Below are 27,961 nucleotides of genomic sequence, written 5' to 3' on the forward strand. Positions count from 1 at the left end.
TTTTGCTTTTTTAGGGCTGCACCTGTGGCATATGGAGGTTCCCAGGCTAGGGGTCAAATCGGAGCTACAGCTGCAGGCCTACACCACTGTCACAGCAACGCAGGATCCGAGCCTCATCTTTGACCTACACCACAGTTCATGGCAATGCCAGATCCTTAACCCCTGAGCAAGGCCAGGGATTGAACCTGCAACTTCACGGTTCCTAGTTGGATTCGTTTCCACTGCACCATGACGGGAACTCCTGTCTTGATAGTCTTTCTTTTAAAATCTATTTTGTCTAATATGAGTATTGCTACCCTACTTTATTATTATTTCCACTTGCATGAAATATCTTTTTTAATCTCCTCAATCTGAGTATGTATGTCTTTCACCCTGAAGTGAGTTTTTTGTAGGCAGTATATTGTAGGTTCTTATTTTTTATCCTATTTGCCACTCTTGTGTCTTTTGGTTGGAGCATTTAGACTATTGGAATTTAAAGAAATTAATTATGTCCTTATTGCCATTTTAATCCATGTTTTCCAGTTTTTGTAGTTATTTTTTTGTTTTTCCTTTTGTGATTTGACTACTATCTTTCATAGTATGCTCAAGTGACTTTCTTTCTGTTTTTTGTGAGTCTTTTGTTTGTTTGTTTTTTGTTTTGTGTTTTTCTGTCTTTTTAGGGCTGCACCTGAAGTGTATGGAAGTTCCCGGGGTAGGGGCTATAGCTGCTGGCCTACACCACGGCCACAGCAATGTAGTATCTGAGCTGCATCTGTGACGCACTAAAGCTCATGGCGATGCTGGGTCCTTAACCCACTGAGCAAGGCCAGGGATCGAACCTGTGTCTTCATGGATGCTAGTTGGGCTTGTTGCCCCTAAGCCATGATCGGAGCTTCCTGTTGTATGTTTTTGACTCATGGTTACCACGAACTTCAAGTATGTTGACCCATATCTACATCTACTTGTTTTAATTTGATAGTCATATGAGTTCAGATGCATTCTAAAACAATTACATTTTTATATCCCCTTCCCCTGCATTCTGTGATTTTGATGTCCTATTTTACATTTTCATGCTTATGTTTTTACTGTTAATTGTAGTTATAATTGTTTTACAATTTTTTTAATCTATGTACTGGCTTATTTAAGTGATCTTCAATCCTTTTATGTATCTGCATTTCCTTTTATGATTTTTCCTTTGCTATAGATTCTTGCTTCTTTTCTGTTTAGAGAAGATATTTCAATATGTCTCTCAGTGTAGGTTTAGCATTGCTATATTCTTTTAGTTCTTGCTTTTCTGAGGAATTTTTTCTTTCTCTTTCTATCCTAAATGAAAATCTAGCTGGGTAGAGTATCCTAGGTTGCAGGTTTTTCCCTTTCAGGACTTTGAACATATCATGCCAATCCTTTCTATCCTACAAAGTTTCTGCAGAGGAATCAGCTGTAGCCTTATGGGCATTCCCTTGTAACTGACTCATTTTTTTCTTGCTGCCTTTAGAATCCTCTCTTCACCTTTAACTTTTGCCATTTGAATTATGATATGTCTTGGTATAGGTCTGTTTGAGTTCATATTTTGGGGGCCCTCTGTCTTTCTCGTACCTAGATATGTTTCCTTTTTTAGGTTTGTGGAAGTTTTCAGCCATAATTTATTCAAATACATTTTTGATTCCCTTCTCCCTCTCTTCCTTCTGGAACCCCTATTATGTTTAAGTTGGCACACTTTATTTTATCCTATAGATTGCATGTGTTTGCTTTCACTTTTCCCTCCCATTTGTCTTTCTGCCTGCTCTTCTGATGGGGTTTCCATTATTCTGTCTTCCAGATCACATACTCATTCTTCTGTGTCATTTAGTTTGCTATTCATTGCTTCTAGATTGGTTTCTATCTTGGCAATTGCAATTGAATTGTCTTTTTTTTTTTTTTTTTTTTGGTCTTTTGACTTTTTAGGGCCACACCTGCGGCATATGGAGGTTCCTGGGCTAGGGGTTACATTGGAGCTATAGCTGCCAGCCAACACCACAGCCACAGCAATGCCAGATCTGAGCCATGTCTGTGACCTACACCACAGCTCACAGCAACGCCAGATCCTTAACCCATGAGCAAGGCCAGGGATCAAAGCTGCATCCTCATAGATACTAGTCGGTTTGTTAACCACTGAGCCACGACAGGAACTCCACGGATTGTTTATTTTTAATTAGTTAATCTTGCGGTTTCTATTTCCTTGTTAACAGTGATCTGCATTTCTATCAATGTTTCTGAATTCTTTTAGATTTTTTCTTTAACCTCCTTTTTGGTCTATCAAGGTCAAATAGACTGGTGAGGTCTGTTTCATATTTTGTTCTTTCGGGGGATTTCTCCTGTTCTTTTAATTGGGAGTAATTCCTCTGCCTTTTCATTTTACTCAACTTTCTCTGTCTCTGAATTTAGGAGCTATAGTTATCTACTTAGTTGTTAAAGGGGTGTTTTTAATGTTTTTATGTGGGAGCATCCCTGTGTAGACTGGGTGTTCAGTGGTTTTGGTATGGATGCCAACCATGAGTTTCCTCAGAGTGTGCTGGCTGTTGGTGTTATCCCCTTACTAAGGGATGTGGTTGGTATTGTAGTGTCTAAAGCCTGTGTTGGATGTGAGATGGGGCTTCCTCTTTGCTCTGTGGCTGTCATCATCCTGTTGTGGGTAGGGTCTGCTCTCCAGATGTTGGAGTAGAAGCCCTGAGGGTTAGGTTTGATCAGGTTGCATTGCCCTTGAGTGTGTTCTCTACTCCAAAAGTGATTGCTAAAGCGAGGCCCATGCCATCACAGGAGACCTAACTGCTGCCTGTATAGGCATCCATGGATCCCCTTAAAAGCAGCCCAAAGTCACATCCTTTTCTCTTTTGTGTTTGTCCCAGATCTAGTGCTAGGCTGTGGTGTGAAGTAGGCTGGGGATCAAGGCATTGTAGTTGCAGGAATTGAGGTGGACATTCTGCTGCCTGAGGTCTGGACTGCCTTTGTGGCAGATTTCTCCCAGGACCTATCTGCCCCAGATCCAAAGTTAAGCTACAGTGTTAAGTGGGTGGAGCCAGGGTGCTCTTGCAGGGAAACAGCTGCTGTGTACTCCTGCCCAGGGCATATCTGTCCAATCTTCAAACCTTAGCCACTGTGCACCCTTGTGGCACCACCGTGTCTGCTGTGGCTGGACTGGCCACCCCAGTGTGCATGCTGACAGTGGTCCCCATGGCTCTACCTGTATCACACCTCAGGTGCTAGACTGTGTCATTGCCCAGGCTGTGTGTGGAGTGAACAGGGCCTGGCTGTTTTGACCTTTCAGGTTGGGAAATACAGGGAGGTGGCAGCCACTAGGTTAAGGCTCTCTTCGCCCTGACTGTTAGTAAGCCTGTACACGTGCACACTCCTTGTGAGTAAAGTCTAAGTTCTCCATTCCTTCTGTCTGTAGGCACAGGGGCATGTCTCCTCTATTGCATCCACAGTCTGAGTGCCCAGACTGTGAGTTGACCTGCTCACGTCCCAGGGTGCGTCTGCCTGTGTGGCCCTTCTTTTCCTTACAGATCCCTCCCAGGAGCACAGGTCCTGGCCTGATGTGTTTTTCTCCTGTGCTACCCAGTTATGTGGAGATGATGCAGCTATGGTGGTATAGGACTTCTTCTGCCAGCTCCCAGCTAGTTTTCCGTGAAAATTGTTCCACCTGTAGATGTAACCGTAGGGGGAGGTGAGTTCCATGTTCTCATACTCAGCCATCTTGATCTGGCTCCTCAGGCAAATGTCTTAAAAAAATTTTTTTTTTAAAGCGCATGGGACGAGGAGATGGGATTAAGACGGCAGAATAGAAGGACTGGAGCTCAACTTCTCTCCTAAAAACAACAAAATTCACAACTAAAGACTGAGCACTCTTCACCCAAATGGACTGGAAACCTTAAAAAAGATATCCTACTCCAGAAGAAAAAGAGGAGGACACATCAAGAGGTAGGAGGGGTGATTTCGTGATGTAAACAACCCTATACCTCCTGGGTGGGAAGCTCCACAGACTAGAAACTAACTGGTTCACAGAGATTCACCTACAGGAGTGAGAGTCATGAGCACCACATCAAACTCTCAAGTGTGGGGATCTAGCTCAGGGAGAAAGAGCCCCAGAGCATTTGGCATTGAAGGTCAGTGGGACTTGTGTGCAGGAGCTCCACGGGACTGGGGGAAATGGAGACCCCATTCTTAAAAGGCACACACAGACATTGAAGTGCACTGGGTCCCAGGGCAAAGCAATGTCTCCAAGGGAATCTGGGTCAAACCTGACTGCAGTTCTTGGAGGACCTCCTGGGAAAACAGGGATGAATGTGGCTTGTTGTGAGGGAAGGACATTGAAAGCAAAGCTCTCAGGAATATTGAGCAGCCCTTCCTTTCTCTGGAGGTGGCTATTTTGGGAAAATCTGGACCCACCCTTCAGTCAGCTGCTGAGAAGCTCCAGGGCAAACAACAACCCAGGTGGGATCACAGCCCCTCCCCTCAGTGAACAGGCTACCTAAAGACCCCTCAGGCACACAGCTGCCTCTAATCCCATCCAGAGACTAAGCCCCACCCACTGGAGGGATTAGAATCGGCTCTACCTACCAGGGGGCAGGCATCAGCCCCTCCCATCAGGAAGCCTACAGCAAGCCCCCATACTGACTTCCACCACAGGGGGGCAGACATCAGAAGTAAGAGAGGCTACAACTCTATTATCTGTAAGAAGGTCACCACACCAAAAACCTATAAAAATGAAAAGACAGAGAACTATAACTCAGATGAGGGAGAAAAAAAAAAAACCAGAAAAACAGCTAAGCGAGGAGGAGATTCTTAGCCTCCAGGAAAAAGACTTTAGATTGTTGATGCTGAAGATGATGCAAGACATTGGAAATAAACTGGAGGCAAAGATGGATAACTTACAGGAAACACTGAACAAAGAGATACGAGACATGAACAAGAAGAGATGCAAAATACAATAACTGGAATAAAAAATTCACTAGAAGCAGCCAATGGCAGAATACAGGAGGCAGAAGAATGAATAAGCGAGGTGGAGGACAGATTAGTGGAAATTACGGATGTGGAACAGAAAAGAGAAAAAAGATTGAAAACAAATGAAGAGCGTCTCAGAGAACTCTGGAACAATGTTAAACGCACCAACATCCATATTATATGGGTGCCAGAAGGAAAAGAGTGAGAGAAGGAGACAGAAAAAATATTCCAAGTGATAATAGCTGAAAACTTCCCTAACATGGGGAAGGAATCACTCACTCAAATCCAGGAAGCACAACGAGTACCATATAAAATAAACCCAAGGAGGAACACCCTGAGACACATACTAATCAAACTGACCAAAATTAAAGACAAAGAGAAAATCTTGAAAGCAGCTAGGGAAAAGAAACAACATACAAGGGAACCCCAAGAAGATTATCGGCAGATTTCTCAACAGAAACTCTGCAGGCCAGAAGGGAGTGTCATGATATACTTAACATGATGAAAGGGAAAAACCTCCAACCAAGATTACTCTACCCAGCAAGGCTCTCATTCAGATTTGAAGGAGAAATCAAAACCTTCACAGATAAGCAAAAGTTGAGAGAATTCAGCAACACTAAACCAGCCTTACAACAAATACTAAAAGAACTTCTATAGGCAGAAAAGAACAAGTGAAGAAGGAAAGAAAAAAGAGCAGCAAAAACAAATCCAAAGCAATTAATAAAATGGCAATAAGAACATACATATCAATAATTACCTTAAATGTTAATGGACTAAACGCCCCAACCAAAAGACATAGACTGGCTGAGTGGATACAAAAACAAGATCCATGTATATGCTGTCTTCAAGAGACCCACTTCACTTCTAGGGACACATACAAATTGAAAGTGAGAGGAAGAAAATATGGAAGAAAATATTTCATGTGAACAGGAATCAAAAGAAAGCTGGAGTAGCAATACTCATAACAGACAAAATACACTTTAAAATGAATATTTTAAGGGACAAAGAAAGTCACTACATAATGATCAAAGGATCAATCCAAGAAGATGATATAACAATTTTAAATATCTACACACCCAACATAGGTTCACCACAATATATGAGGCAACTGCTAACACCGTAAAAGGAGAAATCAGTGGTAACACAATCATAGTGGGGGACTTCAACACCCCACTTACAGCAATGGCCAGATCAACCAGACAGAAAATCAATAAGGAAACACAAGCTTTGAATGATGCATTATACCAGATGGACTTAATAGATATTTATAGGACATTTCATCCAAAAGCAACAGAATACACTTTCTTCTCAAGTGCACATGGAACATTCTCTAAGATTGATCATATCCTGGGCTACAAATCCAACCTCGGATAACTAAGAAAATTGAAATCATATCAAGCATCTTTTCTGACCACAATGTTATACGACTGGAAATCAACAACAAGAAAAAAACTGCAAAAAACACAAACACGTGGAGACTAAATAACATGCTACTAAACAACCAATGGATCACTTAAGAAATCAAAGAGGAAATTAAAAAATACGTAGCAGCAAATGACAATGAAGATACGACACTCTAAAATCTATGGGATGCAGGAAAAGCTGTTCTAAGAGGAAAGTTTATAGCAATACAAGCCCACCTCAGGAAACAATAAAAAGCTCAAATAAACAAGCTAACTTTACATCTAAAGCAGCTCAAGAGAGAAGAACAGGCAAGACCTAAAGTTGGTAGAAGGAAAGAAATCATAAAGATCAGAGCAGAAATCAATGAAATAGAAACAAAGAAAACCATAGAAAAGATCAATGAAACAAAAAGCTGGTTCTTTGAAAAGATCAACAAAATTGATAAACCACTAACCAGACTTATCAAGCAAAAAAGAGAGAGGACTCAAATCAATAAAATTAGAAATGAAAAAGGAGAAGTAACAATGAACATCACAGAAATACAAAGCATCATGAGACTACTAAATGCAACTATATGCCAATAAAATGGAAAACCTAGAAGAAATGGACAAATTCTTAGAAAAGTACAATCTTCCAAGACTAAACCAAGATGAAATAGAAAAGATGAATGGACCCATCACAAGAATTGAAATTGAAACTGTGATTAAAAAACTTCCAACAAGCAAAAGTCCAGGACCAGATGGCTTCACAGGCGAATTCTATCAAACATTTATAGAAGAGCTAACACCTATCCTTCTGAAACTATTTCAAAAAATTGCAGAGGAAGGGATACTCCCAAACTCATTTTATGAGGCCACCATCACCCTGATACCAAAACCAGACAAAGATACCACACAAAAAGAAAACTACAGGCCAATGTCACTGATGAACATCGATGCAAAAATCCTCAGCAAAATACTAGCAAACCACATCCAACAATACATTAAAAGGATTGTACATCATGATTAGTGGGATTTATCCCAGGGATGCAAGGGTTCTTCAATATCGGCAAATCCGTCAGTGTGATACACCACATTAACAAACTGAAGAATAAAAACCATATGATCCTCTCAATAGTCGTGGAAAAAGCCTTTGACAAAATCCAACACCCATTTCTGATAAAAACCCTTCAGAAAGTGGGCATAATGGGAACCTACCTCAACATGATAAAAGTCGTATATGACAAACCAACAGCAAACATCATTCTCAATGGTGAAAAGCTGAAAGAATTCCCACTGAGGTCAGGAACAAGACAAGGATGTCTGCTCTCGCCACTACTCTTCAACATAATTCTGGAAGTCCTCGTCACAGCAATCAGAGAAGTAAAAGAAATAAAAGGAATCCAAATTGGAAAGGAAGAAGTAAAACTATCACTATTTGCAGATGACATGATACTATACCTAGAGAATCCTAAAGACTCTACCAGAAAACTGTTAGAGCTCATCCACGATTTTGGCAAAGTCACAGGATACAAAATCAACACACAGAAATTGACAGCATTTCTATACACTAACAATGAAAGAGCAGAAAAAGAAATTAGGGATGGAATCCCGTTTACCATCACATCCAAAAGAATAAAATACCTAGGAGTAAACCTACCTAAAGAGACAAAAGACCTGTACTCTGAAAACTATAAGCCACTGATGAAAGAAATCAAAGATGACACAAATAGATGGAAAGATAGACCATGCTCGTGCATTGGAAGAGTCAATATTATCAAAATGACTCTACTACCCAAGGCAATCTACAGATTCAATGCAATCCCTATCAAACTACCAAGGACATTTTTCACAGAACTCAAACAAAATATTTTAAAGTTTGTTTGGAAGCACAAAAGACCCAGAATAGCCAGAGACATCCTGAACAAGAAAAATGGAGCTGGAGGAATCAGGCTCCTGGCCTTTAGACTATACTACAAAGCAGCAGTCCTCAAAACCGCATGGTACTGGCACAAAGACAGACATATAGGTCAGGGAAACAGGATAGAAAGCCCAGAATTAAACCCACGCACCTACAGCCAACTCATCTATGACAAAGGAGGCAAGAATATACAATGGAGGAAGGACAGCTTGTTCAATAAGTGGTGCTGGGAAAACTGGACAGCCACATGGAAAAGAATGAAATGAGAACACTCCCTAACACCATACACAAAAATCAACTCCAAATGGATTCAAGACCTAGATAGAAGACCAGACACTCTAAAACTCTTAGAGGAAAACATAGGCCAAACACACTCTGACATAAACGACAGCAACATCTTCTCAGATCCACCTTTCAGAGTATTGACAACAACAACAAAAAAATAAACAAATGGGACCTACTCAAACTTCAAAGTTTCTGCACAGCAAAGGAAACCCTAAACAACACAAAAAGACAACCCACAGAATGGGAGAAAATCTTGGCAAGTGAATTGACTGACAAAGGATTCATCTCTAAAATTTATAAACACCTTCTGAACCTCCATACCAAAAAAACAAACAACCCCATCAAAAAATGGGCGAAGATCTAAACAGACAGTTCTCCAAAGAAGACATACAGATGGCCGAGAAACACATGAAAGGATGTTCGACATCATTCATTATTAGAGAGATGCAAATCAAAACCACTCTGAGGTACCACCTTACACCAGCCAGAATGGCCATCATCCAAAAGTCTACAAACAGTAAGTGCTAGAGAGGGTGCGGAGCAAAAGGAACCCTAGTACACTGTTGGTGGGATTGTAAATTGGTGCAACCACTGTGGAAAGCAGTATGGAGATGCCTCAGAAAACTAAACATAGAACTACCATTGGATCCAGCAATCCCACTCCTGGGCATCTATCCAGAGAAAACCATGACTCACAAAGACACATGTACTCCGATGTTCATTGCAACACTATTTACAATAGCCAAGACATGGAAACAACCTAAATGTCCATTGACAGAGGAGTGGATCAAGAAGAGGTGGTACATATCCACAATGGAATATTACTCAGCCATTAAAGAGAACAAAATACCAGCATTTTTTGCAACATGGATGGACCTAGAAACTATCATGCTAAGTGAAGTCAGCCCTACAAAGAGACACCAACATCAAATGCTTTCACTGACATGCGGAATCTGAAAAAAGGACAGACTGAACTTCTTTGCAGAACAGATGCTGACTCACAGACATTGGAAAACTTATGGTCTCTGGAGGAGACAGTTTGGGGGGTGGGGGGATGTGCTTGGGTTGTGGGATGGAAATCCTGTGAAATCAAATTTTTACGATCATTATACAACTACAGATGTGATAAATTCATTTGAGTAATAAAAAAAGGAAAAAAAAGATAAGATAAAATTAAAAAAAGGAAAGTCTGTAAATTGTACTGGCCCTTTTTTAAAATGTGGGGTCAATTAAATTTGCTCTTAAAATCTTCAAAAAAAATAAAGAGCATGGGACGAGATATCAGAAATAAATGAATTTGTAAAGGAAGGATAAATTAATGAATGGACATAAAAATATGCTGACAACTACGTGTAAAAGGGGAGAAATATGCCTTATATACATTATCTCTGTAAGAGAATCGTAACACGCAAAATGTTCTTCCACAGTTCATGTGCGGCACTGGGGTCAGGCATTTCTAGTTTTAGTAGATTTACCATGCCGTATATGCTGGAATATGATCTGATATACTTACCCTGGGCTTTGGATTTCTGAGAAGTCTTTTCTGTTAGCAGTTACACCAACATTCACAGAGAGAATGGGAAGACCCGGATACGGTCCTTCTGCAAGGACGTTGCAAAGCACGTTCCAGAGAGTGAGATGGGGAGAGGTCAATGCACAAGATTGCCTTGTCCCATTCTGGAAAGAAGAGAACAACAAAAGCGGTAATTTCCCAGTCACATTCCCTCTAATTTTCTTATTTTTCCTCTTATTTGACTTTGGAAAATAGATAGAAAGATGTTGCATTCTATTAGCATGAAAGTGACCTGGCGCGCAGGAGAAATATACTTCCCAAGAGTTCCTAAACTGACACAGACTTGAGACAGAAGAATGTTCTCTGGGCCTTCTTCTGGCCCTCAGATGTGACATTTATTCCCCAACTTGGTAAGATTTAGGGAGAGAAAAGAGTCATTGTTGTTTTGTGTGGGAAATTGAGAGCATTTCCATAGAGTCCCAGAGTCTCCCTTGACTGCAAATGCAATCTTACCAACTCTGTAAATGCATAAAATGAGAAGACTTATGCAGAAAAGCCATTTAGCAATATTTCCAAGTGAAGGGAGGCTCTCTTGTTTTTGAACTGACTCATCGGAGGCTACAAACCAGAGTGAGGTTCTACAAAACTCTTCAAGGCACAGACCAAACCAGTGTTAAAACACATGTATATTCTGACTCTAAAGACTGTTTAAGAAGGAATTCATTCATTTACCGAGCATTTATTAAGGAACACTGAGCAGGCACTGACCTTATGGGGGGCGGGTATTGCAGTGAAAAAGGCAGACAGGTCTCTGCTGACATGAACTGTCCATGGCAGGGGGAGATGGACAATAAGAAGGAAACAAATAGCGCCATGTCAGCTGGTAACAGGCCCTTGAAGGTCAGTATGACAGTGATGTGGTTAGATAAGGCCATCTTCTTTAACACTTTAGAAAAGTTTTTTGAAAGTTTATGATTTAAAAAAATGGAAAAAAAAAGTTGAGAAAGGAGTCTCAAAAAATTGTCACTATATCAGAGTTCCCGTCGTGGCTCAGCGGTTAGTGAACCTGATTAGCATCCATGACATCCACGAGGTTGCGGGTTCGATCCCTGGCCTTGCTCAGTGGGTTAAGGATCCGGCGTTGCTGTGAGCTATGGTGTAGGTCACAGACACGGCTCGGATCCTGTGTTGCTGTGGCTGTGGGCTAGGCTGGCAGCTGTAGCTCTGATTAGACCCCTAGCCCGGGAACCTCCATATGCCGTGGATGTGGCCCTAAAAAGACAAAAAAAAAAAAAAAAAAAAAAAGTCACTATAATTGTTACACAAGGCAGGAAAAACTCAAGACCAGCTGGTCAGCTGGGCTGGGCGCTGAGCTTGTGATTGATAAGCTGAGGAGGTTAACCTGCCACAAATACCTTTGAGCCCTTGAAGAGGGACCAAACGGTGACCCGGCCTTGTGGAAAAAAGGGTATCATGTCACTCCACTATGTTTTATAACTGTCTCTCCTTTTTTTCTGTAGACGTGGGCTACTGAGTCCTGCCGTGAAAGAAAAGCTTGCAACAGTGACACAGCTGAGCTCCTTAGGCCAGGTCTCAGCTTTGCAGAGGATTTATCGAGTACTGTGCTAAGTCTGCCGTGAGTGAGTACAGAAGATGACAGCAACACCAAAGTGGCCTAGAAATCTGGGGAAATGGGATGTTGGGATCATAGCAATTTTTGGTTGAGAGCTAGTCCTCACTCCTCTCTCATAGTTTATGTGGGAACAACCCCCTTGTTCTTATTCCGTTCTTGTAACTTAAATCTACTGGATCCCAGGAGACAGTTCACATGTTTCTAGTAGCTGGAAAAGACATTAGTGGCTAGTCACCTTAGAGCTCTCTTCTCTGCTAATAGAGGTGGCTATGCCTCGGGGACTGGATCATAAGTAGTTATACTAATCCTATTCTCCTTTGTCAGTGATTGGTCTAGGATTAGGGATGTGACTCAGTTCTGGCAAATGAAACAGGGGTTATACTTACTGTGGGCCTTGGGGAGAATGTTTTCCTGCTGATAAGGAGACCTGAGGAGGAACCCTCCACTGTTGGCTGAAGTTGAGAGACTGCTCTGTGAAGACCTGATAGCTGGAGCTGCTGCAGCCTTTTTGTGACCTTGAGGATACATTGTTGACACAGGGTGGCAGTGTCAGAGATGTTGAACTGAACTAACCCTGCATTCATCTAACTCTGGTTGTCTTATAAAAAAAATAAGGCCCCTTTTGTTTAATCCAGTTGTAGGTATTCTGAATTTATAACCAGAAACATCCTAATCTATATAGCAGTTGAAAGTGGGGCTTTGAAATCAGACATACTTATGTTTGAGTTCCAGATCTACCACTAGTAAGGTGTTTGACATGGCATATGAGTTTAATGAGTCTTTTTGTACACATGGGGCTAATAATAATCATACTTCATAGGCTGATTTTGAGGACTAAATGAGATGATGCATAGATACTGACAGCACAGAATAGTCAACGAATGCTGGTTATTGTAATTATCATTGCTTCTGTGTTAAACCATCAAATGAAGCCTAGGGAGGTGGGCAGAACTGGCACCTGCTCAGGCACTGGCTGATGATTGGAAACAGTAACACCCCGAGGAGCCTGTGGGAGTGAGGGGGCAGCAGTGCCACATGGAATGGGAGAGGTGATGACCTTGAATCTTTCTCAGAGTCCCCAGCCCATTGCCTCACCTGATCTTCTTTCCTTTTTAAATTTTCTTTCTTTCTTTTTTTGCTTTTTTATAGCCAAACCTGCAGCATATGGAAGTTCCTAAGCCAGACATTGAATCAGAGCTGTAGCTGTAGGCTACACACAGCCACAGTAACACTGAGCTTCCACTGCAGCTTATGGCAATGCCAGATTGTTAACCCACTGAGATAGGACAGGGATCGGAGCCACATCCTCACAGAGACAACGTGGGGTCCTTAACTCGCTGAGCCACAGCAGGAACTCCTCTGACTGGCCATCTTGAAGGTACAATTGTAGAAAATGTAGTTCGGGACACATACAAGTCATATTTGGCAAGCAAATGATTTTTCCAGTCTAAGTAGTATTTTAACAAGTTGAATTACCAATGTTCCAAAAAGGCCAGATTCCATGTAAAATCTAGATCTGTGTATCTCTGACCTTCTTATAATGGTGTTTAAAAAAAGAAGCCCCTATTTGTTAAAGCCATTCATAGGCAGGAGTTTTTTTTTTTTTTTTTTTTTTTTAATAATCTAGTGGACAGAGTGTGAGCTTGGAGGTGAAACGTAGCTGGGCCTCGGAGGGGCCCATGGGGACCCTTGCTCTGATACTGAACCTCCAATATGCAAGTGTGGCCTCAGCACATACTGAACTGGGACAAATCCCTTAATGTCTAAGCCTCGGTTTCCTTTAAGACGAGGTTCGTGGTAATTACTATCTTGCAGATTTGGGAGGATTAAAGGGTGTGCAATGCCTTGGATAAGTGAGTCATAAATGCTGGCTTATGATTTTTAAAGAATATGGTTGGCAGAGTTCCCACTGTGGTGCAGTGGGTTAAGGATCCAATTGCAGTGGCTTGGGTGGCTGCAGAAGCACAAGTTTGATCCCCAGCCTGGCACAGTGGGTTAAGGATCTGGTGTTGCTTCTCCAGATGTAAGTCACATCTACAACTCGGATTCAATCTCTGGCCTGGAAATAGCCACGTCTCAAGTGTGGGGGGAAAAAAAGAATGTGGTTGGCTGTGGCTAGAATGATCAGGCCTAGGGGTCTTATGTTTTCCTTATCAAAAGAAAAAACAATTTAAATCTTCTCTATCAAGGGAAAATAATCATCAGGCATCTGTGACCTGAACTGGAGAAGAACCATTCAGTCTGTAAGTGAAAGAAGTTTCTTTCTTTCTTTCTTTCTTTCTTTCTTTCTTTCTTTCTTTCTTTCTTTCCTTCTTTCTTTCTTTCCTTCTTTCTTTCTTTCTTTCTTTCTTTCTTTCTTTCTTTCTTTCTTTCCTTCTTTCTTTCTTTCTTTCCTTCTTTCTTTCTTTCTTTCTTTCCTTCTTTCTTTCTTTCTTTCTTTCCTTCTTTCTTTCTTTCTTTCTTTCCTTCTTTCTTTCTTTCTTTCCTTCTTTCTTTCTTTCTTTCCTTCTTTCTTTTCTTCTTTCCTTCTTTCTTTTCTTCTTTCCTTCTTTCTTTTCTTCTTTCCTTCTTTCTTTTCTTCTTTTTTTTCTGGTAAGCTGCTTTCTAACTATATTGACGCAAAAAAGTTGAGTAGCAAGAGGCATGCCAGCTGTTGGGTGATTGTGCAAAGTTCAGCTTCTTCCAGCAGGGGCCTCTTGTGCACAGGAAATGAGGCTGGCGGTGGCTAGAGGGGACCCTGGGCCAGGGCACGTGTTTCCTGGCGTCTTCCCCAGAGGAAGGTGAGGAGGGGAGTCTAAGGAAGAGATCTGGGGGCTTCCAGCCCCACCTTATCCCCTGTCCAGGCTTCTGAGAGTTGGCTGTCAGTGCCCTGGGATGCTGGAGTCTTTCTTGAAAGAAAGGAAGAGAGAGGAAAGAGAGAAAGAAAGAGGGATGGATGGGGGAGAAAAGTGGGTGCTGGGAGGGAAGCGGGAAGGAGGAAGGAAGGGAAGAAAGAAGCAGGCAGCTTTGTTTAAGCTCCTCTGGCTCCGGGGCACAAGGCTGATCTCAAAGGTCAGACCTACAAAGCAACTCCTCCTGCTCTCTGCCTTTCTGTTTATTTCCTTCCCCTGCATTGTTGCTACCTTGGCAAAAGGGTGGTGTCTGAATGATTTTAATCTTCCTTTAATTGCTATGGATCTAGGAATCCATAGATTCCTAGAAGAGTAGATTCTCCAAAGCCTCAGGAATAGCAGATTGATGGAGGAGAAATAAGACGAGCTCTTAAACGTCTCAGGAACAGAGCGCAGTAAGGAAAAGGCTGAAACCCTGAGTTATGATGTGACCTGAAGAAAGGACCAACCTTCAGGTGATGAGGAAGGAAGGTCTTCCCTGGTCCAGCCTGGCCTCTTCTGTCTAAGGAGGTGGCCTTGTAGGTGACTCACTCCCCGCACATTCCTTCTCTCCTGAAGCTTGAAGCCTGGAGTCACTTTGCCTTTCAGAACCAAAATGGTCCCTGGTGCCTATGCTGTGTGCCTCTGTGGACTGTCATTCAAGATGTGCTTTTGGCGAGGTAGGAAGGCAGTGAGGGTCCAGTGGTGACTTTGACCTTCCTGGATCAAAACTGGGAAGGAGAAGACGCCTCAAGGTGGCTCTGGCTTCAGGCAGACTTGCCCACTAGTCGTCCCTGAGCAAAAAAATCCTTCCTAAGTGCGTGTCCGTGGTCGCCTTCCCATCCGTGGCACTGGCAAAGTCACCCTCTGCGCTTGTGCACTCGCCCCTGCCCCCGCTGTGGTTCCAGGAGGTGATGGGAGGGGTGCGGGGGTGGGCTTTCAGGAAGGAGACTGAGATGCTTTCTTCAGACAGCGCTGCTCAAGTAGTGGGACCTGCCTGTGGAGCTGTCCTGACTCTTCAGGGGGATGTGATTGCTGGTCCTTTGGCCTCCCTGGGGGAGAATGTGCCTCAGCCCTGAGGCAGGATTCTGTATTCACACGATACCCCTCGGGGAGCATTTTGGAGGCCCTGACTTGAACTGTTGGGGAAAGGGAAGGGACACAAGATGCACAGGACCAGGCAGGTGTGGAGAAAAAGCATCTGAGGGTCCCAAAGCCAAAGAAGGAGAGTGAGACCAAAGCAGATGGGTAGGGTGAGGGAACCAGCACAACTCTTGTGGTCCCTGTGGGGACTGGCAAGTGCCTGGAGCATGATGCTGCTTGGAGACAGAACGCTGTTTCCAGCTGCTTTGCTGGCTTTCAGCGCCAGTGCCTGGGCAGCTTTGCCTCTCATCTCCTGGGCGTCTGGACCATCTTCCCTTTCAGAGCAGCCCCACTCTCTGTGATTGGCTGAAGAGCACAGTGTGAGTCCTGAAGTCTGAGTTCAGCACTTACTCTTTACACCAGACCAGGGACCTAGGACACATCAGCATGTCTGTCTTTCTGTAGAAAATGGCAGGCATTAGCCCCGCCTCCCCTTTTACTTCTCCAATTGTTATGAGAATAAATATTTGGAAATATTTTGTGAATGACAGCATTCCTGTTGAAAAGTTTGATTTATTTATTTATTTATTGTTTTTTTAAGTTTTTTTTTTCTCCAAAATTACAAAAGGAAATTTCATTCAAAAGCAAAAGCAGGAGTTCCCTGGTGGCCCAGTGGGTTAAGGATTCAGCATTGTCACTGCTGTGGCTCGGGTTCGATCCCTGGCCTGGGAACTTCTGCATGCCATGGGCACATCCAAAAAAAAGGAACATTTACATTTGAACACAGTTACAGTATGAAATTTCTCATTGAAATTTTTGCGGCAAAAATAAGTTGTATATTTTGGCCTTAGGAAAGGAAAGGGAAATTGTAAAAAAGTTTTGAAAGGAAAAAACTCTCTTTTCCAGCTAAAGGATAGACCCAGCAATGTGGCTGTCCAGTATCCATCATCAACTCATAACCCTCCCTCATCTGGTACTACTGAATGCAAGGTTTCATTTCACCGTATTCGACACCAATTCTGCTTCCTGAATCCCAGGAAGGAAGCTCGGGAGAAGCGATTGCTAGCATTCTGTTTCACCTGCTATTCTTCTGGCCAGGAGAGAATATTATTTCCCCAAGAGTGAACTTCTGCCCCCTTGCCATTCATCTGAAAAGTGGGGATCAAGGCCCTGCCAGTTCTCTGTGGATAACAAGAAAGATGAACGTCCCCTCCCTTTGGGTGGGATCCCAAGGGCCATGGCCCCTTGCAGAGCTTCAGTCTTGGCCTCAGCATGCTCAAGGTCTCTTGTGCGGTGTTTAGGGAACCACAGACCACGGAGGCGGGGAGTCCTCTGAGTCAAAGCCAGGGTAATGAGACTGTGCTGTGGTCATTCCCGCCATCCTATCTGATCTGATACCCTTGGTCAACTCTGATTTCCTCGCCTGTGACTTTATCCTTATAGTGCATCTCTCTTTCTTAATCCAGAGAAACTACCCTGGGTGATGGCCATTTCCTGTGATTGCAGGTGACTTTCAGAGTGAGTGTTTGCACACATGTTGGAACTAGAAGGTTCTTCGGGTCCAGCCTCCACTGTGAGGTAAGCAATTTTGATTTGGGCCAGAGACGGGGACCTGTTCACGAAAAGCGACCCTCTTCCTAATACTGGGAACAAAAGTAGATCACCCAGAGAGCCTCCCTGCTCTTAGCGCTGCAGGGAGTGGGACAGTGTGATGTGAGAGAGGAAGGGACCCATCCTCAATTCCCACATGTATTCCTCTGGAGGAAGAGTCACTGTCAGCCTGGATCCCCTCGTGACTAGGTGGAAGAGAGACACCTTACTCAGCCCTGTCCCTTACGGCAAGTGTGGTTTATTGAAACGCTGTTAAGTGCTTTACCTGTGCCTCAGTTTGCTCATGTGTAAAATAGCAACAAAGTTCTTACCTCACAGAGGTTTTGAACAAGCAATTTGGGATAATGAGTGATGACCACTCATTGTAGTGACAGATGCTCAAAAAATCTTGACTGAATCTGTATGTTTGTACCTTGAGGGATGTTGTGATCTCTCAATGAAAGAATCATTTTGGAAAGAGATATCAACATAGAAAAGCTAGTTATTAGAAGTGAGATGATGCTGCTTCATCCCCTTCTCCTTCCAGGGAGCTTGAATAATTGGTGGACCTAGTCACTTGTTCAGGGTAATGGAAGCAGGCTATTATGGATACAGTGAGCTCTGTAATAATGGAGATGCTATCCTTGTAATTTCAAGCCCCTCCTTGGGATCTCTCCCAACCTCAAAGCCAACCCATAAACCTAGAAAACCAGTGGATAGGAACCTGAGGTCTCTGGGATTGGTGCTTAAATGAAGCAGCAGCCACATTGAGGATTTCTTTTTTCTTTTTTCTTTTTTTTTGGAGGGGGGATTCTTTTTAGGGCTGCTCCCATGGCATATGGAAGTTCCTGGGCTAGGGGTCAAATTGGAGCTATAGCTCTGGCTATGATACAGCCACGCCAGATCTGAGCCACATCTGTGACCTACACCACAGTCCACAGCAATGCCAGATCCTTAACCCACTGAGTGAGGCTGGGGATTGAACCCACATCCTCATGGATACTAGGTGGGTTCTTACCTCTGAGCCACAATGGGAACTTCCACACAGGATTATTGGGAGGAGATACTTTCACATCATAGATTTTTTTTTTAAAAGGGAATTGGGGAGTTCCCGTCGTGGCGCAGTGGTTAACGAATCCGACTAGGAACCATGAGGTTGCGGGTTCGGTCCCTGCCCTTGCTCAGTGGGTTAACGATCCGGCGTTGCCGTGAGCTGTGGTGTAGGTTGCAGACGCGGCTCGGATCCTGCGTTGCTGTGCCTCTGGCGTAGGCCGGTGGCTACAGCTCCGATTCAACCCCTAGCCTGGGAACCTCCATATGCCGCGGGGGCAGCCCAAAAAATAGCAACAACAACAAAAAGACAAAAAGACAAAAAAAAAAAAAAATAAAATAAAAGGGAATTGGAATGATGTACTTAGGTGATCTTTAAGATCTCTAAATTCTGTGATCCTTAAGAAGATAAAAGAAGTGTAGTTTCATCTTTTCTTGACTCCTGAGCTCTCCTAAGTTCATTACCTAGGGAAGCATGATTCAGAAAAGTTCCCCCAAAAAACACAGAATGAGGAAGAGAAAGAGATGCAACCAGAGACCTCTAGTCCATGAGTAATTCATTGTTAAGCATCTTAGCTGGTTTATTGGGGGAAAATCAAGTCACGTTAACATTTAAGCAACAGATTTTTTAGAGACACTCTGTTCATGTTGCATTTTGGCTGGGGTATTTTATGACTCTGTCTCTGTACAGATTGGCATGGATTTTTTTTTCTTTCTCTTTTAAATATAGGACTTCAAAGGACTTCAAACATAGTTAAAGAATAACCTGTGGAATCAGATGCACTTGGATTTAAATCTGGGGTGAGTTAATTAACATTCAGATGGTTTCCTCATTGTAAGGTCGAAGTTAAATATTGAGCTTGTAGGGATGTCTTGAGACTCATCACTGAAATTCGTTCATGCAAAGGGGCCAGCATGAAACACATGCTCAAATCCGCCTGCCTCCTTCCGCCCACTTTGTTCTCGGGCTAAGATGCAGAGGGTCTGGTTTGTGGGGCTGTGCTCCATGGTGGTGACTGGGAAAATCCATGCCACATCCAACTGCTGCAGGGAACTCGGGTGGGTAAGTGAGCAGCAGCCTGGCTTCCTGCTGCCAGAAAAGAGATTGCCGATGTTGAAAAAGTCGAGGTTATGCTTGCAGGGGATAGAAAGCTCAAAAGATGACAAAGCTTCTGAGGAAGCTATTTTTAAGTGGCTTCCTGCTGAGAGACAAGCTTTCTGGGAAGGTTTATTTCGGGCCCATTGTAGCTTTCCACCTGTCTCCTGCATTCATTCTCGTACTTAGCTCCATCTGCCGGTCCACAACGAAAGTCACTCCTTCCTCAGAGGCACAGGCAGCATTGGTAGCCTTTTTGTCCAGGCACCAAGCAGAGGTTCAGGCAGGCACTGCCATCTGCGAGGAGAAAGGGAATTTCTGGAACAGAAGAGAAATGGGGCTGCTTCTAGAAGAAAGGGAATGTTATTTTTAGTCTGGGTGTGAGTTGTGTCATTGTTCCTCCGGGAGTTGGCTTCTCTTTAAGGTAACCTGGCATGGGAATTGCCAGGCTAGAGACTGTAGATGGTGACAAGCCACCCCACACGGAAGGCTTGAAACATCAACCACTGAGGTCAGAGCCACTGCCGGCAGTGATGGGCAGACACGCGAGGGAGTGAAGCTTTGAGAGGAGTCCAGCCACTCACACATGTCTGGCCTTCCAGCTGCCTCAGTGGGTGTGGTCCCAGAAGAGACCAGCTGTTCCGCCGAGCCCCACCCAACGTGCAGGGCAAGGTTTTTGGTGGTTGGCTGTGACCTCAAGGAAGGCTGCTGGGTGAACAGCTACACATGGCCCCTTCGGGGCATGGTTAACTCGTTCCAAGAGGGAGAGACCTGACCCAGGGGTACTGGGCAGAAGTTGTATTGCATTTTTTTTACCTAGCCTTGGGAGTCCCTTAGCATCACTTCTCCCCTTGTCATAGGCCCGCCGAGCTGTGCCCGCCGAGATGTGCAGGCCCCCAGGACGGTAGGACTGGAGACCTTGTCCTGGCTGCCTGGAAAATAATTGTTTGCCACAGACAGGAACTGGTGGGGGAATGGAGGCATGGACTTGTTGCTGGAGAATTATTAAGGAGACTCAGAGCTATTTTTGTTTTGTTTTGTTTTTTACTTTAAAAATACAATTTTCAAAAACTGGGATACACGCACACCTCATTTGAGTGCACTTTATTGTGCTTTGCAGATATTGCACTTTTTTTTTTTTAAACAAATTGAAGGTTTGTGGCCACCCTGTTTTGACCAAGTCCATTGGCACCATTTTTCTAACAGCATTTTCTCACACCGTGTCTCTGTGTCACATTTCAGCAATACAGTATTTTGAACTTTTTCGTTACTGTTATATTTGTTATGGTGATCTGTGGTCAGTGATCTCTGAGGTTACTATTGTAATTGTTTTGGGGTGTCACAAACCACACCCATTCAAGACGGTGAACTTGACTGATAAACGTTCTTTGCATTCTAATGCTTCCACACAATGGCTGTTCCCTGTCTCTCTCTCCTTCTCCTTGGGCCTCCCTATTCCCTGAGACACACCAATTTTGAAATCAGGCCAATTAACAACTCTACAGTGGCCTCTAAGTGTTCAAGTGAAAGGAAAAGTTGCATGTCTCTCCCTCTAAATCAAAAGCTAAACATGATTAAACTTTAGGAAGGCGTGTCAAAAGCCAACACAGGCTGAAAGCTAGGCCTCTTGCACCAAACAGTTAGCCAAGTTGTGAATGCAAAGGAAAAATTTTTTAAGGAAATGAAAAGTGCTACTCCAGTAAGTACACAAATGGTAAGAAAGCAAAAGAACCTTAATGCTGATCGGGAGACAGCTGTAGAGTGCTGGATAGAGAGGATCAAACCAGCCACAACATTGCCTTTAGCCAAAGCCGAATCCAGAGCAAGCCTTCTTGTTCCTAACTCTTCAATTCTGTAAAGACTAAGAGAGGTGAGGGAGCTGCAGAAGAGAAGTCTGAAGCTAACAGAGGTTGGAGGAAAGAAGGCATCTCCATGATATAAAAGTGCAAGGTGAAGCAGTGAGTGCCGACGAAGGAAGGCAGCAAGCTATCCAGAGGATCTAGCTAAGATCATTAATGAGAAAATGACTAAACAACAGATTTTTCCCACAGATGACATGGCCTTGTATTGGAAGACGACGACATCTAGGACTTGCCTAGCTAGAGAGGAGAAGTCAGTGTGTGCTTCAAAGAACAGGCTGACTTTCTTGTTGGGGGGTAATGCTCTTGGTGCCTTTAAGTGGAAACCAATGATCATTTACCATTCTGAAAATTCTTGGGCCCTTGAGAGTGATGCTAAATCGAATCAGCCTGTGCTCCATAAATGGAACAACAGAGCCTGGATGATAGCACATCTGTTTACAACATGGTTAGCTGGACATTTTAAGCCCACTGTTGAGACCTACTGCTCAGAGAAAAAGATTTCAAAACATGACTGCTCATTGACAACGCACGTGGTCACCCAAGAGCTCTGATGGAGATGTACAATGAGATTCATGTCATCACAACATCCATTCTGCAGCCTGTGGATCAAGGAGATGCTTTTGACTTTTGAGTCTTATAATTTAAGAAATACACTTTGTAAGGCTAAAGCTGCCATAGATAGCAATTCCTCTGATGGATCTGGGCAAAGTCAACTGCAAACCTTTTGGGAAGGATTCACTATTCTAGATGTCATTAAGATTCAAGATTCATGGGAAGAGGTGAAAATATCAACATGCACAGGAGTTGGGAAGAAGGTGATTCCAGACCTCATGGATGACTTGAGGGGTTCAAGCCTTCATTGGAGGAAAGATGTAGTGGAAACAGCAAGAGGTCTAGAATTCGAAGTGGAGCCTGAAGATGTGACTGAATGGCTTCAATCTTATAATAAAACTTCATGAAGAGTTACTTCTCATGGATGATCAAAGACAGTGGTTTCTTGAGATGGAATCTACACTTGGTGAAGACTGTTGAAATGACACTGAATGACTGGTTTAGTGTGCCCTCAGCAGCTGGGCTGACAAGTCCCTTGCTGAAGAAGGATCTTGGTTGCACATCACAGTGTCTGCCACAGCACCTTGTGCAAATGTTTTCATTTCTCCTCTCCCTTATTCTCAACCCTTTGAGTGAAGAGCAGTTCAGCAAAGCTTCATGCTGGAAAGCTTCTTGTCCCAGACCCTCTGCTATGCAGAAGTTTCAATACTTTATGCATCACAGGGGCAGTGAGAACACATTGAGGCTTGAAGGGGAACAGTTCTGCATGAGGTGGAGGAAGATGAGGTAATACAGCCCATGGGAAACAAGCCCAGCAAGGATTTGACAAACCTAAAGCTTTCATCTCAGGCTGAAACATTTTTCTTTTGATAATTTTTTTTTTCATTTCTGGATCAAAAGATTGATTTCAGAGGGCACTGTGAATGTAAGAACCAGGCTGTGGAATGATCCCGTGATACGAGAAAAAAATCTTAGAAGTATTTGTAGAGATCAAACAAAATAAGGTCATCAATTCTCTTTTCCTTTTATTATAAAAGTAAAATAAAAAATAGCATTTATAAATCCAACATTTTTTTTCCTTTAAAGTATTCGATCTAAAAAAACATATTTACAATAGCAAAATGCAGAAAAGGGGGGAAATACCATTTTCGGCATTGATTATAACCCTGTTTAAATATTAACATGTACATGTTCTTTTTTCAAATCATAGAGATAATAACTACTTCGAAAAAGCAGAGTGCTTTTTTTTTTATCATACATCAAGTGATTCTCACTTTAAAATATCCCTTTTCATAATCCTTAATCTGAATGCACAATTGTGCGGTGGACGGCTAGAAAGAACACCAGGTGGGGACTGTGACTTTTTTTTTTTTTTTTTTTTTTTTTTGGCAGTGCCCGCGGCATGCAGAAGTTCCCGGGCCAGGGATGGAACCCACACCACAGCAGTGACAACACTGAATCCTTAACTGCTAGGCCACCAGGGAACTCCCTGTGACAACTTTTAATGACAAGCAGTGGAGACACAGCAGAGGGACAGCAGCAATAACAACAGAAAGCAGCTGGTAAAGCTCACCCGCAACGAGGAGTCGGCCTCGCCAGGGGCTGTGATTGTAGACTAGCTGTAAGTGAATTGAACTAAAATTCATTTAGAACCAAGAAGGATGTCATGTTTAAAAGGCCTTGAATTACATCCAGAACCATTCAGGCAGGCCAGGGTTCCTCTGAGCACCTCTGGATGCACTTAATCTTCCTTCCGTAGACAATGCAGAAGAATCTAAGAGCTTTGGTTTATGCGGTGTTGGAAACTGCCAGCAGGCTAAATTTTGCCTTCTAGAGGTCCTTCCTGCCCGAAATCGTGGGGCACTTTGTTGAGAGTTAGCAATGAGCTGCTGCTGGTCAGAGACTCTGTGAAGCTGAGTTTGCGAAAGGACGTCTCCACACCGCTGTCACAGATGCTGTCATCCCGGAGCTCGTCTGTGGGGAGAAAGCATGGGCTCACTGGGGTGCACAGGGATGGAGACCAGGCCCGCTCGAGCTCGTGCATCTGCCAGCCAGCTGGGTGCGGTCTCTCTGCCTCTGCCTATGAGCCTCCACCCGTCACCTTGTCCCACCTATGCCGCCCCCATCTGGCGCTATGGTTCACAGTAGGGTGGGGACAGAAAACACCGAGTAATATAAAAAGTGTGAAAACATCAAAATTAGCCCAGTGTTTTCACCTGTCTTTCTTATAATCTAGCCTCATGTTTATCAGAATCCATCTGAATTCTCTAGATTCAAAGTGTACCTTTTTTTCTTAGAAATTAAGTGTATTTTTCCACCCACTGTATTACTTATTTTATGGCTGGGGAAACTGCTGAACGTAAGCAAAATACATTGGTGACAGAAGTAGGAACTGAGAGAGAGATCTTTCTCTGGGCTTCATATGCTGTTAAACACTACACACTGCCTCAAAAACAAAATAGTGATTTTGATGAAAATGAGTCTCTACTGGACAATTACGTCACATTCTCCTTGAGAAGTGTTTTTAGAGATCTGAACAATGTGAATTATTTCCTATAGGGATAAAGGGCCCAAAGCAACAAGTCTAACACACATGAATCAAGATGCTATATTCTTGTATATTAAATTCCAATGTTAAAATATTAAGACCTTGATGGCAGTGACATGGCTATTGTTACTGACTGACCTATTCAACTACTTAATCTTTACTGAGTTTGTTACGTGCAGGAACTGTGAGGTATTTTAAAAATAACTACAAATCAGGGAACTTAATGCTTTTTAAAGATGTTAAGTATTTACCTATTTCTTTGTGCGGAAGGAGCATCAGATCATGAGACAAGAAGTGTGGGTGGCTTCTGGGTGTTACCTCATTCCTTTCTAACGTGTGTGCACAATCCCTGTCCTCATTCCCCTAGAAAGCTCCCCCACCCCCAACAAGGTGACACTGGTGCTGAAACTGAATGGCAAGAAGGAGCCAGACAGGTAAGGACCTTTGCAGTGAAAGGCCTTGAGCCTGGAATAGTGAGCCTGGGTGGGGGGAGCAGAAGGAACCTGTGGGAGGAAGGGCATGTGGAAGTGATGTTTGAAAGAGAAAATCGGTAAAGACAGGACAAGGTCTTTGTCATCTACTGCCCACCTTCCATCTCAAACAGTGCCGGGCACGTGGGATGCACTCAGTAGAGCTCTGCTGAATGGATGAATGAACTGGGGAGTACACAACAGCTCTGGCATTTTTAAAAGAATCACACTACCTGCTGTGTAGAGAATGGGTGAAAGTGGGTGGGCACACAGGAGGCAGGGAGACTGATGAGGAGCTGCCACAGGAGCCAAGTGAGAACTGAAGGTGGGCTGGATGAGCGTGGTGGTGGCAGTCAGGGAGGCCTGATGGGCTGGAAGCACGAGTTTGGGACCAGGGAGTGTTCCTGGGCAGGTCATGAGCTCCTGGAGAACAGTGGCGCTTTGCCACCCAGGCCGGTGCCGAGTCCGGGGTTCTGGAGGCTGCGACTTCACAGGGTGAGTGTGGAGGTGGCAGTGTGTGTCTGTGGGGGGGACACTGTCTGAGGCAGAGGGAGGGGGCACCTGAGCTGCAAGTGGCTGAGAGGAGGAGGATGGTGAGCAGGTGCCAGAGCGGCAGTGGGGATGGAGCCTGGGGAGGGGAGGAGAGAAGCAAAGACGTGGAAAGAATAACTTGACAACTTTCTTTTGGAGAGCTTGGCTGGGTTGGAGAACAGAAAAATTGGGCTGTAGCTAAAGGGGATGTTCCTTTTCTGTTTTATTTTGTAAAGATGATGAAAACAATAGCATGCTTCCAATGGCATCCAGCTGGGAGAGTGGAAACCACTAATGCATGAGAGAGAAAGACAGACAGAGAGAAACAGGTGAGAATGAGGGGAGCCGGATGTGGACAGGCAAAAGGGGTGGGTTGGGGGTGAGAGGCTGCTCTTCATCTGCGGTCAGCACAGGCACCTGGAGCTGGAGGTTTGCTGATGCAAAGATGAACGAATTCTGGTTGGTTCTATGTTCTCTGTGGAGTGATGCCATGACAGTGTATGAGAAAGGAGAGGGAAGGGGTGTTAGTTTAGATGGAGAAAGTATGAAACGCCTGTTTTGAGAGTGGTAGAATAAACTTAAAGAGAAAAAAAGGCTTGGTGTGTTGAGATCTGTCCATCAGGTTAGGTGTTCTAGGTGGAATGTTGGGTCAGTGTCATGAACGCAGGAGCAGGCGGAGCAGCTGGTGGGAAACCACGGCACAGTCCACAGTCCTGGTTCTATAAACACTGGTTTGTGCATCTCTTTCTCTCTCTCTTTTGCAGATTTAAGAAGTGAGAGAAAGGGTATGTACCTTCGCCCACATGTCGTTTTTAGACTTTATTGTGAACCTAAGTGACTCGTGTGTCCACGTGGCTGTGCAGGGGCTGCTCCCTGGCCTGAATGGGAGTGTCAAGGGGGGGAAGGGGTCGAACCTGCCATGGCTGGGAGACAGATGCAGTGGACAGCACGTTCAGGAGGTGATGGTGGGGGATGTGCCACCCCCCCCCCCCCGAGACTGAAGGCACCCGCCCCGGAGAGCAGGAGAATATCTCCACTGTTTCTTCTTTTTCCTTTACCTATTTGCTGCCTTGTGGAGGCAGGCGAGAAGGGCAGCGAGTGGGCCTGAGAGGTGGTCTTCACAGGGCTGGTGGCTGCCGTTCCCGAGGTGCAGAAGGCCGCCTGGATCACGTCAATGGCTTCAGTGTAGCCCATCTGTCTCAGGGCCTCCACCAGCTCCTTTATTGTCCCCCCGGAGACCTGTGAGACAGAAATAAAGACAGTGTCTGTTCCTGTGTTCAAACTCCTGCAAGGAACGACCTGGCAGGCTGTACACACAACACCACACCCCGTCCCCTGCCCTGCCGCCTCTTCCAGGGAGACAGTTGGCGGGGGCTGGAAGGCCAGGGTGGAGGGCATCTGAAAAATACACTGTCTTTGAATCAAGTTTCCTGTTTCGGCTCAAAGACCACTCAGGAAATCACAGAGAAGCACTTTATAGTAAGCAGAGAGAAAGTGCTGAGGCAGTAGAACGACCCAGCGCGAAGCTGACACAGTATCCCTGAAGCTCTCAAAACCACTGAGAAACGAGCTAAAGATGAAATGTGCAGTAGAAAGTAATTTCACCCCATGTTTTTCTGTCTTTTTGTTTTAGAAATTACAGCATCACCAGGTAATGGTCCTAGGAGTCACCTCACAGAAAGCTGGCTCCATGTCCTGACATGTGATCAAGGCACGTTCTTGGGGAGAGGAAGGCAATGACGTTGATTCTATCATCTTTGTTCAGAGAGATCAAAGTTCTGTGACTATCCTGACGTGCTAAGTAACTTTTTATTTATTTTTTATTTATTTTTGCTTTTTAGGGTGGTACCCGCAGCATGTGGAAGTTCCCAGGCTAAGGGTAGACTTGGAGCTGCAGCTGCTGGCCTACTCCACAGCCACAGCCATGCCAGATCCTTAACCCACATCCTCATGGTTACTAGTGGGGTCTCTTACCACTGAGGCACAATGGGGACTCCTCTAAGTAGAATTTTTGCAGGACATCTCAAAGTATCTGAATAGGGGAGTAACTCAAGGTATCTGAAATCATCTACCTTTGGAAGGGGGGTTTTACCCTGGCCTGTGTCACTGTCCCCGGACATGGGTCACGACTAATCTTCTTCCTCATTCCTGAGGGAGGGGAAAGGAGATTATGCCCTGGCCAGTATGTTAACAAAGCCACACACAGTCAATGGTGTAAAGGGATATGTTACCTCGTAGTTGTCCATGAGAGTTTTGGAAGGAGCAGCACTCAGCCGGAAGGCATTATTCAGTATCCCCAGACCTAATTTCTGTGCCAGGGTAGCCCAGTTTTTGTCAGGATCAGGAATTTCTAGCAACTTGTAGAGCTGTAACTTTGTATCTTCAGTCAGCTGCTTCATGTCTCCTGAAGGAAATGAAGAAACATGACTGTCCCCACTGACCAGAGACGCCGTGGAGGGAAAGACCACAGCCGCACCCTGGACGCCGTGGAGCTCCTTCCCTTGACAGACAGCAGGAGCCCAGGGGAGTTGCAGCAGCAGCACCCGCTGTCGGGGATCACGACTGCACCTCCTCCTGGCACGCTTCCAGGATCTCCTGGTTCTGGAAGAAGGGCTG

At 44.2% G+C, this 27,961-nt stretch overlaps 1 protein-coding gene and 1 long non-coding RNA gene across 10 annotated transcripts in view; one reads left to right on the top strand and one right to left on the bottom strand.

The window, feature by feature from the left end:
* The first annotated feature begins 658 nt into the window (after positions 1 to 658).
* On the top strand, positions 659 to 27,086 carry LOC146401029 (uncharacterized). Its single transcript, XR_014813319.1, has 9 exons — positions 659 to 3,682; positions 3,762 to 3,936; positions 10,098 to 10,250; positions 11,581 to 11,700; positions 17,153 to 17,224; positions 19,017 to 19,087; positions 24,712 to 24,778; positions 25,582 to 25,674; positions 26,979 to 27,086. It is a non-coding gene; the product is annotated as an uncharacterized LOC146401029 (long non-coding RNA).
* NFKB1 (nuclear factor kappa B subunit 1) overlaps positions 22,805 to 27,961 on the bottom strand; it is a 147,209-nt gene continuing 142,052 nt past the window's right edge. For 8 of the 9 annotated variants that reach the window (XM_084971097.1, XM_084971095.1, XM_084971096.1 and 5 more), the window contains exons 22-24: positions 27,577 to 27,749; positions 26,404 to 26,584; positions 22,805 to 23,770 (exon numbers count right to left, since the gene is read on the bottom strand). In XM_084971097.1, the coding sequence (XP_084827223.1) occupies positions 23,613 to 23,770; positions 26,404 to 26,584; positions 27,577 to 27,749 (512 nt within the window). In that variant the 3' untranslated portion in view covers positions 22,805 to 23,612. 9 annotated transcript variants of the gene reach the window in all.

Source organism: Sus scrofa, chromosome 8 (genome assembly GCF_054392235.1).
Source record: "Sus scrofa isolate SSC_HxYL_T2T_F1_AM1 chromosome 8, Sscrofa_HxYL_maternal_Yorkshire_Landrace_v2.0, whole genome shotgun sequence".
In the NCBI taxonomy this organism is placed as follows: Eukaryota; Metazoa; Chordata; class Mammalia; order Artiodactyla; family Suidae; genus Sus; species Sus scrofa.